At 37.3% G+C, this 19,795-nt stretch overlaps 1 protein-coding gene across 1 annotated transcript; it reads right to left on the reverse strand.

Moving 5' to 3' along the window:
• Positions 1-4,441: 4,441 nt before the first annotated feature.
• Positions 4,442-11,662, reverse strand: LOC149819649 (serine--tRNA ligase-like). Its single transcript, XM_089982201.1, has 10 exons — positions 11,477-11,662; positions 11,320-11,390; positions 10,998-11,159; positions 10,274-10,379; positions 6,826-7,019; positions 6,053-6,156; positions 5,720-5,903; positions 5,461-5,640; positions 4,954-5,160; positions 4,442-4,709 (listed from the first exon to the last, which is right to left on the reverse strand). The coding sequence occupies exons 1-10, from the start codon at positions 11,607-11,609 to the stop codon at positions 4,677-4,679; spliced, it is 1,374 nt and encodes a 457-aa protein (XP_089838327.1). The 5' UTR covers positions 11,610-11,662; the 3' UTR covers positions 4,442-4,676.
• Positions 11,663-19,795: the final 8,133 nt, after the last annotated feature.

Consider the following 19,795-nt stretch of genomic DNA (forward strand, 5'->3'; position numbering starts at 1 on the left):
TTGCGAGGGGGAGAGCATGCACGTCTTCTACGTTTAGGAAGTATTTAAGGCAGCTGGGACATAGCTGGACTCAAAGGCCCGTAACATCTCTACTGGGTATGAACCACAATCTGTGTGAAGAAAATCCATCAGGTTGAGTTGCAAATATCTAAAGTACAAATTCCATTTTAGGCTACATGATTTGGACTAAGAGTGGCTTTCTTTTGATGCATGGTTCCATAGGGAATTTCGTTCTGTAGAATATCGCGTGCAAAAAGGAGCCCTCTGTGGCGTCGGAAGCAAAAACGGATCCCAATTGCTTGCCACCGTTCATCTCCAGAGGATTTCCGTGCGCCCTCCCTGGCCGGTGCCAGAAGGGGCCGCCATATTTAAACTCTTTAACGAACCTCTCTCTCTCTCTCTGTCTCTGCATTCCCACCGCCCTCATCTCCGATGAAGATTCCGGTAATTCCCATCAAGTTACGGTCTCCGGCGACCAGATTTAGTCCAAAACCCTCACGTCTCCTCGCATGATCTTTCCGACGAAAGCTGCGGCGGGCGTCTTCTGCAGCATTCCTTTTTGGCGGTTTAGTTTAAGAGCGAGTGAATGTGGGAATGTCTGCATGGTTAGCTGTTTTTTCGCTTAATTTTGCCGGAGTAATGGGTGATATCAATCTGTGGTTCAAGAAGTCGGGCATTTGTATCTTGATTACGAGTTCAAACAAGTTGGTTCAGCTCTTCATGGGATTTTCTTGGTTGGATTTCTTGCTCTGACAGAATGGGGGCGAAGCAGAAAGCGGCGCCACCGGTTACAAGTAGGATTAGTGGGGAAAGTATCGCTGTATCTGGTATTGTTCACCTTGCAGTACGGCGCTCAGCCTTTGCTATCAAAACGTTTCACCAGGTATGCCCAGAAATTTGGTATGATTTGGAGGTTAAGTTCTATTTGGGCGTAAATTGGTTGGTATTCTATTGTTATTCTGCAAATGATAGATCTCAATGAACGATAATTACTCATAGATTGCTTGTTGTTCATGTGGTGATCAAGATCGATGGCCATTTTTGCTTGTTTCAGTATTACTGTGACCGGTAAGGATCCGGTGCAAAAGGTTTGGTAACGATATTTCTATGCGCAAAATGTGTGCCAATTCATCAATTTGCATTTTGATTAATTCGATATTCGTAAATTTTGCTTTCCCGAATAATTTCAAAAAATGCTGATTTCCACACCTTACACTCCCACTCGAGTAGGTCGGGATTTAAATCATGGACTCTGATAAACAGCTTACAGGGTAGGTTTCTCAACTTTGGGAATTCTGTTTCCTGGGATTATAATCCATAGTCACAGATATCAGCATTATCTTGAAAATACTGCGATAATATGGTTGTAAATTCATAAAAACGGCATTAAAGGTAACATCACACAAATACAATTAAAAAATCGTCAATAATCATCCATGGCTCTTTATAGAAATCCGTAGTGGCTAAAAGGGAGCTAAACTGTTGAAGCTAAAAAACATAGTGATTACTTCAATAAACCCCAACCTACTTAAAGCTTGTATTAGTAACAAGATTCTGTACAAAAAAATCAAATATAGCCATCATTCACATGAATGTTCTAACGTGACACCATCTCCGGACTCCAGAAGCACATAAGATACACACGGTCCTCTTACAGAACATGCATCATACACAAAAAAAAAGTCTTTATACCTATAACGGAAAGCTTCAAATCTCTTAAGTGAGATAATGGGCTTAAAAAATAATAAGAATAGCATGTCTATAAGACCTAATAGTATTATGTAATTCTACGTGAGCCAAATTTCTCGCAAGCCCTCTAATATTTCAAATTGAGGAAGATGGTCTCATTGCCCTATTTCAAGGCAGCTCGAGAAGGAAGATTCAAAGATCCCCCACACCAGAGTAAGCTGATCACGAGTAAGCTTCTTGGGCCTGCAGGTTTTTTTTTCCTTCAGATTCCAAAACCACTTTCCCCTTGCAATCCTGTTCAATTTGAAAAAAGTTATTAAAAGAAGAGCAGCTCTGCTAACTGTGAATATGTGCTGCTGTTTTTGCTCTCGATAAATTATTCTAATTTATATATCATAATAAAATGAAAGTTTAGTGTTTGTAGTGCCTCATTGCCTCGTGTTGTTTGGTAATGAGAATTTTTGTCAGGGATGTTGTAGAATGGATATTAGCCTTTTGCTGAACCAGTGCATTTTATGCTCACTATTATCTTATCCTCTGTTAGCACATTATTCCACTCGATTATGAGAATCTGGAATAGAAACTATAACGGGGTTTCTTAGTTTCATGAAATTCTTATTTTAGAAGACTCTGTTTGAGGGAACATATTCTGTTAGCTATGCACTAGTTTTAGTTTAAACCCTATAATGTATTTAAGTTCTTTATTATCCTCGACAGGAGAGAAGTTATAGTCACCTCCTTTGTTCTGGCATGTGAGGCAGCAAATGTAAGTTTAGGCTTCTAAACATATGCTTTCACCACCAAACTTCATTTTAGTATTAAATCATATTTCTTATTTTTGTGTTGATATGTTGGTTGTATGTGCATTTGTGCTTTTGGCTAAACAAGGCACTCTTGGTAGATTGTGCTTTGATTGGACACTGCTTGGTTCACTAACTGCATCAGACCTACCAGCAGCAATTTATGCATTAGAGAACAGCTTGCTAGGGATCTCATATAAGAACCTCGTTTCACTGACTTTTTCAATGTTGAACTAGACAAAATTGTTCTTTACTGCATTGTTTACTTACCTCATCTTAAGGTATGTTTGCTTTAACCGTTATTTATGAAGTTATGAATAAAGGAGGTTCACATAAGTTATATTTGTGTGTTTTGTGAGTACCTTAAAAAACAAGGTGTTTAAGTAAGAGATACAGAAAGAAGGTTTGCATGGTATCCAATGTTTTTGGTATTTTAATAAGCAATTTACTAAATCATTTGCGAAGTTACGATCATAAGGAGATTCACAAAACTTATTTTTGTGTGCTTACCGCAAAAAAAATAGATGAGAACATATATTTAAGTGACGGTTAAAGAAAGAAGAAGAGAGGTTCGCACAGTTTTATGTGACTTAGGTATTAAATATACGATTTTTGTAAGGTATTTGTGATTTTACCATTAACAAAGAATTTTCTTGTGCAAATAACAAATTTTTTTATGCACTTTAAGTGAGGTTTTGTCTTAGCTGCAGGCAGAACTATATATCGTGTCAACTTTATAAGATTCACTTGCGCAAAAGGTAAAAAAGTCCTAAAAAGTTTCTTATTTATGGTTTTGTACAGCTTATAGATTTCAGAAATTTTAGGCTGAGAAAATGCATCACATTTGTTGCACCATCATTTTTTCGATATAAGATATAAGATTGTGCTTCAAAGTTAAGTCTTGGTCTAGTATGGTTAGAGAGGCCTGCTGCAGAAAGTTCATAGGTAGTAACTTCTCGGAAATGAGACCATCAACGAGAAAACCAGTTGCACTTGAGACGAACAGAAGTTAGACTGATGGGTTTTTGCATTGCCGTACTTGGGCCTAGGGTTTTCAGGACATGCAAAGGCACCCTTGGGTTCTTAAAATATATTACAAACACTATAAATGAACAATGTATCCTTGAAATACCTAATCTCACCATACTTTTTGTCCTTTTGAACCCAACACCTAAATGCTGATGATAGTCATCACAACCACCAGGTAAGATAACGAACGGGATTCAGAGATGCTCCCCTTTTGATTGGAGTGATGACATGGGGAGGTCTCACGCACCGTCAGACTGCTTTCAGGATACCACTCAAAATCAGATTGCATAAGCTTGAGCCACAATAAAACCATGCCAGGCCCAAATACCAATATATGAGATGTTATGAGAGTACCTACTCTCTTATAATAAAAATCATGGTTCTCAATTAAACCATAGTTTATTTGATATGAATCATGCTTTGGATCATGTTTTTTTTGGGGCATAAAAATAGGATTTTTTAAGTCATGAAATTTTGATACATTGTGAGCCATCGACTTTTAAAGGTCTTAAAAAACATGTATGCTATAATCACATGATCCAAAACTTGTTTTATACTAAATAATGCTTATAGATCATATCTATCAACAAAAAAATTAAGAAATTTGAAAATCTAAAGCTTCTATTAGGTGGGAGTAGGTACTCCCGAGCACCTTATCATTACCAATATATATATATATATATATATAGAGAGAGAGAGAGAGATCACTGAAGGAAAATTGTAAAAGTTTGTGTTAAATGCCTCGTTCATCGCCCTCCCAACATCACCAGTATGCCACTGATGGATTTGCTTGCATCCACCGCTTCCCAACTTGAACAAATGTTGACATCAAAAAAACCAAGAATGGAAGTTTGAAAGAACATGTGCTTATGAATATTGAGCTTCAAGAACGTAAAAGTTCAACCAATAATTTAAATTTTCAATAGCAGAACAATGGATGCACCATTATCATGTAGGTTTTACAACCGGGACGTTAAAATTTTAATCGAAATCAATGATTCTTCAGAAATCCAGAAAGGAAGTTGCCCTTGGAACACAGGCAATTCCAAAACTATAAATAAAATCTGATGAAATTAGATTCCCTGTTCTCAGTACAGGTGAAATACACATTGCCCATCGTATGATCCAAGAGAATCCCCCAACTATACTGCACAACGCTCATGAAGAAGGCTTTGTGTGGCCGCCATCTCCCTGCCATAGATTTCAAAATGACAAAGTGAAGAGAAATCAGAAAGTAAATTTGAGAAAGATGCATATTCTCACAGATTGGATGATGAATGTAATTCTTCACTAAGATCGCAATCCTAACCTCAAGGTTAGTTCATAGTTTGAGCAATAACTTCCTTATGAAATGGCAAAAATACCGTGTCTGGGAGGATATTCGGGCAAACTGCCTACGTTGACTACATGCAGAGGGAACAGTGGGGCATGATACCTTGGTTTTGGACTTCTTCTCTTTGGCTTCCGTGGATGGGGGGGTCTGGAAAGGAAGAAAGCTAGTCCCCATGAACGGGCGCAAAGGTGACGGTATCTCCACGCCATCTTCCTTTTGATAGTTCTCAAGAATGCAACAAATGGTCCTTTCTGTTGCTGTGAGGGTGGAGTTCAACAAGTGAACGTACTGCTTAACTTGCTCATTGCTCTGCAACAATACAAAACCACCAGAAATGTTAAAAATATTCTACATCCTTGACAGGATATTTTCACAGGTTTGTGACTTAGAACTAGGTAGAGGCCCAAGGGACAATATCCCACTATAGATTTTAGACCAATTAAGAGTTGAACCACCAGAAAAGCAACGACTTAGAGCAATTTCATAATTCAAACTTATCAGGACCACAACCGATGCAAGTTGGCAGCGATAAGCTGCATTAGAAAGAAAACAGGCAATTCATCGTCTGCAAATTTAGCCCCAGAAGCACCGTTAAGAGTTAAAACTTGCCTTTTTCTGCCCATAGCGAATTTCTAGCCTCCTGGATTGATAATCGGTACAATTTGAACAGGATACAAGCTCTCTGTATGTCTTAGATGCAGGAAACCACCCTTCTATGTCATACTTCTTTGCTGCCGCATCATTCAGTGCCCCAGATACAATGGCCACTACTTGATAGGGGATGTTCAACTGGAATAAATGAAGACTAATCAGTATGGACATCAGAAGATGGTATGAGAGTCGGGAGATTCAGGACAAAGAGCAAAACCTCTTTGTAAAAATCTTCAGAATTTTTAAGCATTTCTTCATGCATATCCCACGAATCATTGCCATTAGGGCTGGTTACACAGAACTGCTCAACTTTCTCAAACTGATGTACTCTGAAAATGCCCAAAGTATCTCGTCCATGCGAGCCTGCTTCTTTCCGAAAACAAGTAGAATATCCAGCATACCTAGGCAAAAACCACATGAATTAAGAGGCTTTACCTAAACCTGACAGCCAATGATCCAACTAAAACTTCATGTGATTCTTTTATTACAAACTTATATGCATTTACAGAATCAGAAATATAAGACCAGTTCTAGCAAGAGAGGTTGAAACCTAAGTGGAAGTTGTGAGGGGTGAATCCAATCATTAAGATGATAAGCACACAAGGGTTGCTCAGATGTAGCAATCAAGTATTTCTCATCCCCTTCTCCGGTAACCTGACAGCAGTACAACACATTCAAGATCAGGATGAGAGTCAAGTGATCCAGGATTAAAATATGTTTTGAACCATAAGATAACAGTTTTAACCAAGACAACAGCCATTAACATGATGGAGATGTGAACAAAGACATGATAATACCAAATCAGCAAGAATAAATCATCAAAATGTTGGCCGAAGATAATTTTGCAGGTCCAACAACAATTCAATTCAGGCAATAGAATAAAACAAGAGACACATTTAGAAGCTTTAAAATTCATTAATGCCAGTCATCTCCTTTTCTACCCAGAACAGATTCTTATTCCTCTTTTCAAGCCCTTTTTGTCAAGAAGAGATGTATCTAAGGCCAGAGGCAGGTTAACCCACACTTTTGATGAAAACTACATCGACTACAACTTTTGAGTTTATATAAACCAAATTGTCAAATTGCTGCATGCATGAAGCAACTCATTAGCAATATACAAATTTGCAAAAAGAATTGCAAAAGCATATGCCCATAAGTGTTGTATTTATACGCTAGAGGGTTCACGTTGACCAATCAGTGACACTTCACCTCAGATCTCAGAGAATTTCTTAGATGCAAGTATAGGAAAAGAATAAAAGAAATCTTATTCACACAAAAAAAAACACATGAAAGGGTTTAGAAACGGATGTCAAAAAGTTGTACCTTGTAAAGTTCCTCATCAAATTGTGCCAGCTGAGCACATTTAGCCATGATGTCTTTTCTCATAAAGAATGGAGTCTGCAAGGGTTCATAACCACGCTTTGTCAAAAACATAAGGCCAAAGTTTATTAGTGCTTGATTGAGAAGCACGCCAGCTCCTTTCAAATAGAAGCCTCTTCCTCCAGCTACATCAGTTCCTGCATAGGACGAGACATTTAAGCACCGAGACTAGAAACATATAACCAAGATCAACCAGCACAAATGAACACATGTTAAACCAGCTAATTTTAACAATGTGTCAGATAAACCGTTGGGAATCTGTAATGTGAGATTTTGCATGCCGCTTGTACATGTATATATTAATGTTACTATTCATTATGTATGCAGGGAAGGACGAAAAGTAGCCCCAATGAATTGTGAACATAATTGACGATGAACCAATGAATGCTGATCTTAGATGACAAAAAAGACTGATAATCGTGGAAGCAAGGCGACAAGTTGCCGGTTAACTTTAATAGCATAACTCCTGATAATGGACTTCATGTTCCCACTTTCTATTTATCATAAAAAACTTTTAACCTAGATGCTGACTCAGCCATATACATAGAGTCCAGGCCATAATAGTTTGATTGGACGATGTTGGACTCATGAATGTCCTGACCGTTTTTGTTTCTATCGTGCAGTCTTATTGTTTGTGTACATCACAATTTGGAAGAAATGTGCACATGAGGTCGATAAGTTAAAGCCACGGTCATATTGGTCGTTGCCTGCTGCAAACACCATATACGCTAGCACATGAAGCTAAAAGCCTAAAACTGTTATGGTTGAGTCAAACTGGAAATAAGAGCACTCGCACAGTCCTAAGTCCTAACTGGAACAAATAATCTCTTTGCTTTTTTGGCTCTTGAAAGTTGAAATACATACCTAAGTGCAAAAACCTTGGATGATTCGTGAGCACTAGCCGCTAGGCAAGCCTGGACCGTAGTGGAAGCACTTGAACTTCAGGTCAAAGCATGGTCTGTCTTAGGTGTTCTATAGAAGGGTTAACCCAATCTTTCATGAAATAACTTTACTTGTCAAACCCGAGGGGAAAAAAGACCAAACATATAAAACCTTGTCTTCCTTTTCAACTCTCAAATCAATGAATGAAAAGTCAATACTATTGTTTTCCAGATTAATAGAGAAATCTAAAAGAAAAGGCTAAAATACTAATATTATTCCAAGGATCCATTATTTTGTATCATCAGCCCATTTATTTTCACTAGAAAAAACTTTCCCATGGGATCTTAGATATGCACCATCAGATTTCAACATTGAGGTCCAAAGTTACAGCCTTTAAAATCAAAGTAACCAACATGAACCCAACCCTAAAATTTTCAGTTATGAGTTCAAATCAACCCACATGATTTGATCCATAGACTTCACATTTTTGAAAATATGAAGTCATTTCTGAGCTCTGTCCTTTCCAGATTGTTGGATACAAACTACATTTGGTAATGCTACAAATGTTAATCACTACTTTACTTCATAACTTCAAATGGCTAGTCAGACAATTCAAAATCCAACTTAAGATGTTGAAATACATAAGAAACCAAATCATTGACACATCCACATTATGGTTAGTGGATCCAACATTAAGAATTTGCCGCAAGAATACAGATGTTTGTTTCAGATGGAGTGACATCTTCTATAAAAGAAAGGTAGCAAAGACAAATATTTTGGTAAATGACATAATGAACATTAACTATATGAGGAAGGATATCTGTTTGTGTAAAAAGATGGGAATAATATTATAAAGAAAACCCCTAAAAACTATGTTAATGGATAGGGTTGCACACAAGTTGAGCCAAGCCTGAGCCTGGGCTTCCCAGCTCTATGCATTAGATTCCAGGCACAAGCCCTACTTCAGCTTGAGCTGAGCTTGGCTAGGTTAAGTCATGGATAATAACTTTTTTTATATTTTAGTAGGCTATAGGATTTGAACTCATAAGGTTGAAGTATGAGGTTTCTTTTTTTTCCCATATACTGCCAACACGTTTTGCTTGCATATATTAGTTAAATGGCTTCTTCCTCGTGAATGAGTTTATCAAGCTCCTAATGAGCAGAAGCTCAAGATACGAATCAGCTAGTTTAATTAAATGAGCTTCAGCTTGTCTTCTTTTGTTATTTATTTATATGAGCAAGCTCAAGCCAAGTTTTAGCAAGACAAGCTTGAAGTTCATGAGAATTTCAACTCATTGTGCTGCCCTATTTGTAGATATCCCTACTGCCAGCTGTAGCTGTATCTAACAATTGGCCATACCAGCACAAAAATATGACATTCCCTGGACACTGTTGAATAAGATGGCCATATTTGTTGCCTTCTCATCTCATACAATAAACTACCATTTGACACCATCAGTCTTTTACACATTAAAGCTCAAACATTTGCAACTACACAAATGAACAGTCAAACAAGTTGGCTAAAGGGATGGAACATAATTATTACGGAGAACCCGCACGGCTAATACACATCAACTACACATACAGCTTCTGAGGATTGGTATGTCCAACACTCTGTGTCACTGTGTGACACCAAGATTCATATTCAGACATGTATGTATGTGTATCCAGATTATAAGCATTTGTGTGCCCAACACTCTGTGCCACTGTCTGACACCAAGATTCATATTCAGATAAGCACATGTATGCGTATATGTATATAGGAGTGAGTCCAACACTCTGCGCCTGTGTTCACACCCATCTCAATGTCCAAGTAATCAACATGTATCTGTGTAGCCATTTTCATGTATCTAGTTTCTGAGCAACAACATGCCTGGCATTCTGTGTCTGTATTCAACCAGCACGACATAAACAAACCATGCCTAGGCAAGAGAGCAGAAAATAAGATGTTTTAGTGGAACACAAACAAAATATAGAAAGTGAAATAGGAGTTGTACCAATGTGGGGATTGTTATGGTAGATAGATAGACTTAACCAAGTGAGGAAAGGTCAATTATGCAACCTGCCACAGATTTTTACAGTCAATGCACACTGTTCATATCAACTTTAACAATTCCTCGAATTTCAGGTAATTGTATGTGTTTGATGTTTCAAATAAACATAGAAAATGAACTGACAATTTGGATTTGAAGTTCCACATAAGCATAGAAAACAGAACAACAATATGGACCACTGAAAGTTCTAAAAAAGTATCAACATGTCGAATCAGAAAAGATAATCCTAACCAATCAGGAAAACAATCAAGATATCCTACTTAAACCATAGGATTTTGAAGTAAAGCAGTCAACCACAAGCATTTGATCTGAACATCAGAAATGAATGAAGGTTATTTTCGAACATAACTGTTTTCTAACTCAAATTCTAGAAGGAACACAAAAAAATACACACCCACGAATAAGTCTGAACGGAGAATGTAACATTAAGAAACAGGAAAATGTTGCCTACATACCTTTAGCAAGATCTGCAATCCCAAGTAGCTGAACAAGTTCAACATGATTTTTAAACTTTGTGTCTGTCCTTCTTTCTCCCCATGTTCGAACAACTTGATTGTTTTCCTGGATTTAGAATTTTAGACAAACAAAATATTCAAAAGCTAGGCCTACGCTAAAACATGTCATCTGTTTGATGGTCAAAATTAAATCCAACAGAAGCAAATCCTTTATATACCAAACAGAAGAGACAATAAACAAATACAACCACCATAAGAAGATTTTGTTCATATTATGGGACAGATAAAAACTGCCCGCTAACTTATGCAGGAACGAAACCGATGCACCAAAGGTGCATTGATCGATTAGATTCCTTAAAAAATGCAAAGGGAGCATGGCCTCATCAAAATCACCAAGAAAAACAATAACACAGTCTCACCTACTACACTTACAGCAGAGACATATGCGACATAAATAAAGTTGTGTTAATCAATCTATAAAATCAGTTAGGACCTCAATCTATAAAATCAGTTAGGACCTGAATACATGGCATCGGTCGCACTTTTTTTGTCAGCATTTTTTAAGTCTAACATCTAATTTGGAAGACCTACATATTCTCTAAAACAGTTCCGCGCGTAAAAATTATAATTTCACAGTATTGAGGCATACAGTTGCACCATTCTCTACAAAGCATGCAAAATCACGATTAAGAAAAACAAAGATTCAGAAGAAACTGTCACCCACTTCGTCCTGGAAGGCAGGGACCGAGTCGTGGACGAGATTTCCGACCGTCTCCAACTTCGCGTACAACGCCGCTCTCACCTCCTGGACCTCGGTTTCCTTCTTCGCGGTCAGCTGCTTGTTCTCATCCGTGCTCTTAATCATCTCCGACGCATCGCCCCCGGACTTCAAAACACAAAACACAAATCAATACCAAGAAAAAGAAAATCGCCCCAATTGAAACCAGACGGATTCCCATAACACTTCGAACAGACGCCCATAATTCAGATGACAGAATCGAAAATAATAGAGGTAAACGAACGAGTTCTGAGGGAGGAAACCGTACGATTTTCAGTCGAGCAACCTCCTTGTTGATCCGATTGAAATCCTTCCGCAAGTTCTCGAGCTCGAACTGACCTGAAAACCAAGTCAAAAAACATCAATTGCAGTCTCCGAATCTGCCAAAAAAGAAGAACAAGAACAAGAAGAAAGGTGAGGATTACGCTGTCTCCATTCTTTATCGATACCGATTATCTCGTCGACGATCTCGACGCTGGCAAACCTTCGTCTCTGCGACTCTCTGATCCTTTCGGGGTCGTTCCCCTTGTCCTCTCTGAACAGATTGATGTCCAACATCCTTCAGAAGAGAGAGAGAGAGAGGTTAGGTTTCTTCAACCCTTTCCTCTCCTTTTCAATAAACCCTACGACTAAGGGTGTCAATAGGTCGACGACTAAGGGTGCCAATAGGTCGGGTTTGAGTCGGACCCGACCCGTACTAAACCCTATGTCGAGTGATAAATCAGAACTCCCGATTAGAATCCGGATCGGATTCAAAGGATCCGATTAATATATGGAGCCGGGTATGGTTTGTGAAATTTTATACCAGAACTGAGCCTGACCCGAGTTCCCATTAAGATCCACAATTTTTCAATGTAAAAATGATAAAAACATATTATTTTATTGGGTATGGTCGTCATGTAATCCTTACAGGATACAGGTATGCTTGTTCATATGGTGAGTCCCATTAAACCTGGGTTCAGACCCGGTATTATCAACTCAAATCAAATTTGGGTGTGATTTCACCTGGATCTGAACCAAACCTGACCCGTTGACACCTCGACCTATAACCCTAACCCTAATCCCCATACACAGTAAAATAATGTTTATTATAGTTTTTACATTGAAAATTTGTAGATTTTAATCAAAACTCTGGTCGGGAAAATAAGTCTTGGCGAGAAAAAACATACGATAAAATAAAAATGATATATAAAAACTCAAAATATTTAAGTGTTTTCCCATCGTGTTAATATTGGGATAAAACACGATATTTTCAAAATATATAGGTGTTTTTGAAATAAGATAAGTTACGTATAGATGCCTAAACTATTGCGAATTTGCATTTAACCGTCTCAGGTTTAAAATATTTAAATAAAACGTTCACATTTTCACCTGCTCGGTTAGCTGAAGTTAAAATTGTAACTCAGGCATTGCCCGAGTAATTTGTCGAGGCATTTATCTTAAATATTTGAAACCCAAGGCAGCTAAAAATAAATTTGTCATGCATTAAGCACTTCTATATGTAAAATATCCATTGAAATATCTTTTTATATTGAAATATTTTGGCCTCTAAGAATATAACGTTAAAATCATATGATAATTTACAAAATATCGCCTGACAAAACTGTTTAATAAACGTCAAAGGAGTATGTCGTAATTAACAAAGGTCTTTCTTTCCGTTGGTCCAGGGGAACACAGTGATCTGTTCTAAGAGGGGGTGGAGATGTATCAATCAACAGATCACTGTGTGAGTTCCCTCCTTTTCTCACTACTTCGATTCTTGGAATTTGCACTTTGATCGGGTCGTCCTCATAGCCAGCGGGGTTGGTTGTGAGGCTGCTGAGATGAAGACACCGGATCAAACCCTGTTAGTGCACTGGTGTGTTCTTAGCTTTAAGAGGTGGACCATATAAGGCAGAGTGGCGGGGGTGGCACCCAGGGTTTTCCTCGCTTGGATGAGGGTTTCTATCGTCGAAAAAAATGCCTGCCCACAAGGGCAGACTTAAGGCATTCAAGCAAATGACGTAAAGATCTTGATACCCACGAACACACAAGGGCTCCATACACCTGCCCAGGTAGGCCAGCTTAAGGCTTTCAAGTTGGAGGAGGATGAGAGTTTGATACCTGAAGCCTAAACCAAATGAGAAATGTGTCTCATGGGTCCGGGGGATTACTCATGGAGTTTTACACCGGACGCGCTAGCTCACGTCTATGGTTAATGTGATGTCGAGTGATATGTATATATATATATATATAATGTAAATCATCAAAATATGTAAACTAGTATGAATTGAGATTTTCGTAGGTTTTTTATAAATCTAACCCTGTCGGTGTGGTCCATTTACTTAGGATCGACTATTGGATCAATGTAATCAGATCAAGAAATGTAATTTTGTATGCATGAATACTTACAAAAAATTCTAAGTTGTTGATTTTCAAGCCTTAAGAGATCTTTCTTATACATCCTAATCGGATTATCTAAAAGTATTTCTATAAAACCAAACATCTAGATCGCATCCATACAGTGAAATTTTAGAAAAAATATATGAAAATATCAGTGCATAGCAATTTACACATTCTGCTGATTTACATATTTTAATTACCACACACACACACATATATATATATAGAGAGAGAGAGAAATGAAAACCTCTCCAACGGAAAATCCTCCCAAACCTACCAAATAGACTTTTTATTGAATTTTTGGTATTTTTTCAAAATCCCAACCATACATATTTGATATATATGCTTGTTTTTATAGGAATCAGTTTTTGGAGCATTTGATTTTGATGCATGGATAGGTTTTTATAAGTTTTAAAAATCAATGACATACAATTTTCACAAAATTTTGAGGCACCAAATATCATTTTTTCTATCCAAAATTCATGATCCAAGTGTCAATTGCTAGTAATTCAATCATGCTGAACACATCTGCATGGTCAGAATTTTGAAAAAAAAATATCAAATTTTTTCCATTTGATAGGTTTGAGAGTGTTTTCATTTTATATATATATATATATATATATATATATATATATATATATATATATATATATATATATATATATATATATATATATATATAAACCAGAATGTGCATACTTGCAACAAGGCCAAAACAGCAGGCACCTTGGTCGGGAAGGGGGGGAGCTTTGCTTATCTGGTAGGAGCAGTTAGTGCATGTCACCTTGTCTTGGGCACTTTGCAAGTTCAAAACTCAATGGTATGGTTGTGTAACAAGTGGGGGTCTGCCTAACCCTAACTTGCTTATAAAAAAAAAGGGATGACTGCAAGCCAAATTATTAACTATATTCTAGGTCTTAATCTCCCCTATTTTTTTTTGTCTCTATCCAGATAAGCCTCCCATTGAAGATCTAAAGAACTTGCTGTACTTCCAATCTCACAAGATATGGGCTCCAATTCACAGTGACCTTCCTCTTGGCCATCCTACAAATAGGCCCATTCCGACTCCTGACCTGCAATTCTCATTAACGGGGAGAAAACTATGCGTCAACGTCACTCAGGTAACCTTGCAAATTTTGAGGCACTTTTTTTGTTTCCTTTTTTGCTAGAGAAAGAGGCTCATGATTGTTATTGTCCATCAAATAATAAGCACATTAGGAGAAACTCTTGGCTTGGTATTGTTATCATGATAATTCAAATTGTGGATAATCAGGTTATGGTTGGGAGGAGGCCAGTTAGGGATGGCAGTGGACCGGGGCGGGGGACAAGGTCTCCATCCCCGCCCTGTTTCAAAATTCGAACCTCCACCCCCACCTCTATCCATGTTTCATGTCCTACATCCCCGGTCCAAACGGGGGCGAGGCGGGGGGGGGGGGGGGGGGCGTTTCCCCCTAGTCTATAGTCATACCTTAAAGGATTGGGGACGGGGCGGGGCTAGGCGGGGATTGGGATGGGGATGGGGCGGGGCGGGAAAAAGTGTAAGTCCATCGCCGCACGGGGATAGATTTTAACCTTCATCCCCGATCCAAACGGTGCAAGGCGGGGCGAAGCCCCGTTGTCCCCCGGTCCACTGCCATCCCTAAGGCTAGTATATGAAAACTGGAATATGTTAACAAGCAAATCGAGATTTTTATAGGAAATTTTGCGAATCTAACCCTTCGGTGTGGTCCATTTGCTAGGAATCGATTGTTGGATCATCATAATTGAATCAAGAAATGTGATTTTTTATGCTTGAATATTTACAAAAATTTTGAGCCATTGATTTTTATATCTTAAAAGATCCTTATACATCATAATTAAATGATCCAAAGAGTCTGTTTGTATAAAACCAAGCATCAAAAAAAACTATGAAAATCTTGGTTCATACCAGCAAACATATTCCAGTTACCCTATATATATATATATAGGCCATTGGAATATGTTAACTGAAAATATGTAAATTGGAGTATGAACCGAGATTTTCATAGGTTTTAAAATTTTTTCTTAAATTTCACCGGATGTAAACTAGATGCTTGGTTTTATAAAAACAAACTCTTGGATCATTCGATTACAATGCATAAAAAGATCTTTTAAGGCTTGAAAATGACCCAAGATTTTCATAAATATTCAAACATCAAAAATGCACATTTTGCATCGAAAATTTATGGTCCAACCGTCAATTTCTAACAAAATGGACCATGCTAAATGCATCAAGAGGGTTAGATTCACAAAAAAAGTGTCAAAAATGCCTAGATCATACTTTAGTTCACATATTTCCAATTAACATATTCTAGTGTTATATATAGACCATATTGTATAAAAAAATATGATATGTTTCTCCATATGCCTTAAAATTGTTGAAGTTTGAATGTTGTCGAAAATCGCAAATAAAAAACTTTTTAAGACCTTTTTACTCTTCACACAAGGGAACTACATGAAATTCGCACAATATATTATTTTGCCCGTTGGCTAAGGCAAAACCTCACTTAAATCTCATAATTGCAAATATTTCTTTTTGCAGTCTTCAAAAAGCGTGCAAAATTTTATGTTGCTTATATGATTTTCTATAACACCCTCAAAATTTTAACCTTAGTTATTATTCAAATATTGAAATTTTGAGACCATTTTTTTTATAAGTATAAGTAATCAGATCTTATAATGCAAAAATAATTTTTAAAAATGGTTAACAATTTGGGTGGGGCTACATTAAAGATAACAATCAAATCAAAATGTACGAAATATACACATTTCAAACTATGTACAATATAAGAGTGAAATATGAAGAGTTTTAATTTCATTTCAAATCAGAGTATAAAAACAATAGTTTAGTCTCTACATGATCAAATACTTAAAATGAAAAGATCATATCTATCAAGATTGCAAGGAAAGAGTGGACCCTTGAGGATACAATGCGACCAGTCCTTCGCTCCAACTACTCTTCATATTTTACCTGCATTACCTATCCCCATAAAATGAGGTCAGACTAGCTAAAATCTGTTAAAGCAACCTAAACTCAAACTTAAAGAAAACATATCAAGAATTTAAAGGTAAAGACTTTATATATTATTCATTAATCGTCAAGTGATACACAATGGAACAACATCCTATGAGTCATTCATTTCAATATTTCGAACATAAAGCATTTAAAATCATTTCATCACTTAATATTCTAGGGCCTTCAGCTTGATAGAAGATTTGTGACATTATATCAACTTTCTTTCTACTGCACATTGGTAGGTCTCTGGTTTGTAAAGCCCCAACGTTCTTATTGTCCATTAAAAAGTACACTTAGGTCGTCTTTGCTGCAAGCCTACATGGAATACTGCTCGTGGACTTCAATTTGTGATAACTTGTTAGCTTGGGGACACCCATAACTAGACCCTATCAAATGAGAATAGCTCTTGAAGGCATATTGCGTCAAGCATACAATACATATGTACTTTATTGTCTATACCACTAGCTTTCCCATAAAAAGATTTTTTTTGCAAATTAACTGAGATTTTTCGATGGTGACATATTTACGATAGTGAGATTTCCGATCATGATCATGACAATAAAGGTATGCTTGAAGGCTTGTTCAATATTAGACAAAATAATAGAATAAAATAGACAATACATGTATTTTTGTAACAATTGTACTCTCTCAAACATTTGTTTTGACTGTACACAAAAGTTGTGTTCCTTATATTCAACATTTGCTTTATGTCATGGATAATGGGTTGGATAACTTAGTTTTGAATTTTATAACTCAGTTTGCGTGTTACACTACAATAAAATCGTGGATTAGCGACGACTTATATCCATCGTTAATCCGTCGCTAAACTGTTTAGCGACAGATTAACGACGGATAGAGGCCATCGCGAATTTTTGCTCGCTAATTAGCGGAAAAACTTATTTGTCGTTAATTTTGTTGCTAATTTGCGACAGATTAGCGACGGACATTATCTGTCGCTAATTCGTCGCTAAATTTAAAAAAATAAAATAAAAATAAAAATGATCACTGTCGGGCGGTATTTCGGTAGCAATAAGTTGGACTTATACCACACCCGACAGACATTGCACAAATGATCGCTCTGTCTCGTCGTCGAACTTGTATCGTCCTCCGTGAACCGGTGCTCTCTGGCATCGCTGTCCTCCATGAACCGGCGTCGTCGTCCTCCGTGAACCGGCGTCGCCGTCTTCCGTGAACCGATGCTCTCCGGCGTCGTCGTCCTCCATGAACCGGCGCCGTCATCTTCCGTGAACCGGCGTCGCCATCATCCTTCGTGAACCAGCGTCGCTGTCCTTCGTGAACCGGCGTCGTCGTCCTCCGTGAACCGGCGCCGACATCCTCCAGCGATCGCCGACCGTCCTCCAGCGTCGCCGTCCTTCGTGAACCATCCTCCGTGAATCGGTGCTCTCCGGCGTCGCCATCCTCCATGAACCGGCGCCGTCATCTTCCGTGAACCGGCGTCGCCGTCATCCTCCGTGAACCAACATCGCCGTCCTCCGTGAACCGGCATCGCCGTCCTCCATGAATCGACATCGTCGTCCTCCGTGAACCGACGTCGACGTCCTCCAGCGATCGCCGACCGTCCTCCGGCGTCACTGTCCTCCACTCTGATGTACATGCTCTCCAACACGCTCTCCGACGTCGTCGTCCTCCGAAGAAGTCGGTTTAAATCGAGCGCGATCGATTTAAATTTCGAACGAGGAGAGAGGGAAAATTTCGCGCTCGGTTTAAATCGAAAATTAGCGAGGGAATTTTTCTGTCGCTAATTAGCGACGGAAAAATTCCCTCGCTAAATCCTTCGCTAAAATGTTTTTCTTGTATTGAGAATTAGCGACAAAATAATTGTTGTCGTTAATCCGTCGTTAATTAGCGACAGATTAGCTAGAGAAAACTTTCATCGCTAATCCATCGCTACGTAGCGACAAATTCATGAAGAAAGTTTTTTCTAGCTAATCTGTCACAAATTTGCGACGGAAAAAATCGGTCGCAAATTTCCGTCGCTAATTAATATTTTTCTTGTAGTGTTAGTTTTAACATGTTTATTGTATATGTGAGCCTCAAATATGTATCTCATATTAGATTTAGATACCAAAAAATATTTAAATTTTAGGTAATTTGAGAAAAAATAAGAATTAATATGTTTGATATATAAATGCTTTAATCGATGTCATATTGTATCTAATTATGAAAGTTTATCAACAAAATGTGTTTTTAGACCCCAATATGGTTCTCAAACTAAATCCAAGTACCAAAAAATGTTTAAATTTTGGATAATTTGAGAAACAAATGAGAATTCATATATTTTTTTATGTATAAATGCTTTAATCTATATCATATTGGATCTAGTTATGAAAGTTCACAAAAAATATATGGATTTTAGCCATAAAAATGGATATCAAGCTGTATCCAAGAACAAAATATGTTTACATTTTTGGATAATTTAAGAAAAAATAAAGAATTAATATTATATATATATATATAAATACTTTAATTTGTGTTATATTTGATCTAATTATGAAATGTTATCAACAAATTATGGATTTTAGCTTCAAATATGGATCTCAGATTGGATCTAAATGCAAAAAAATATTTAATTTTTGGATAATTTAAAAAAATAAGAATTCATATATGTTTATATACAAATGTAAAAAACATAACTAAACCATAAAACCATAAAATACAAGAAAATAATTCATAAATAAACCAAAACCCTTAACCTACAAGAAAAATAAACCATAAATAAAAAAAATCTAAATAACAAGAAAAATAAATCATAAAATATAAAGTACAAAATTAAATATAAAAATATTAATTTAAACCATAATCAAGAAAAAATAACCCTAATCAAATTAACTATAAAAAAACCCTAATTAAAGAATTTTGATTCAAAGTCATAATAAAAAATAAAAAAAACCCTGATCAAGTCAAAGAAAAGACATTTAAAGGTATTTGATTCAAAGTCCTATTAAATTTTTTTGTTTTGATTCGTAGCCCCAATCAAATCCCTAATTAGATAGAAGAAAGGAAGAAAAAGAAGAAAGAGAAGTACTAAGAGTGAGAAAGAAAGATGCACAATAAAGGGGAAGAAAGAGTAAAAAGAAGAGACCGCAGCCTTCAGCGGCTAACCTCTTGTTGCCCGGTCATTGCACAAGAAATAAAGAGAGGGACGGGAGGTGGAGAAATGAGAGGGTGCATCAACTCATTTTTTTTACCATTCCTTGTGTCCTGTTCCCATTGTAACAAGTGGGCACGGTCCGCGCGGGTCTGTTGTTTGTTCACTACGGTGTCCCACATGATGCACGATCAAACATGCCCTAAGGTCCACCAGGTT

Source organism: Nuphar pumila, chromosome 12 (genome assembly GCF_984573655.1).
Source record: "Nuphar pumila chromosome 12, dmNupPumi1.hap1.1, whole genome shotgun sequence".
Taxonomy (NCBI): domain Eukaryota; kingdom Viridiplantae; phylum Streptophyta; class Magnoliopsida; order Nymphaeales; family Nymphaeaceae; genus Nuphar; species Nuphar pumila.

Excerpts from the sequence above, each read along its gene's own strand:
- LOC149819649 (XM_089982201.1), bottom strand. The coding sequence starts at position 11,609 with ATGTTGGACATCAATCTGTTCAGAGAGGACAAGGGGAACGACCCCGAA. Across the intron at positions 7,020-10,273 it reads GATTGCAGATCTTGCTAAAG|GAACTGATGTAGCTGGAGGA; the intron begins GTATGTAGGCAA and ends CGTCCTATGCAG. Across the intron at positions 6,157-6,825 it reads TTGATGAGGAACTTTACAAG|GTTACCGGAGAAGGGGATGA; the intron begins GTACAACTTTTT and ends TACTGCTGTCAG.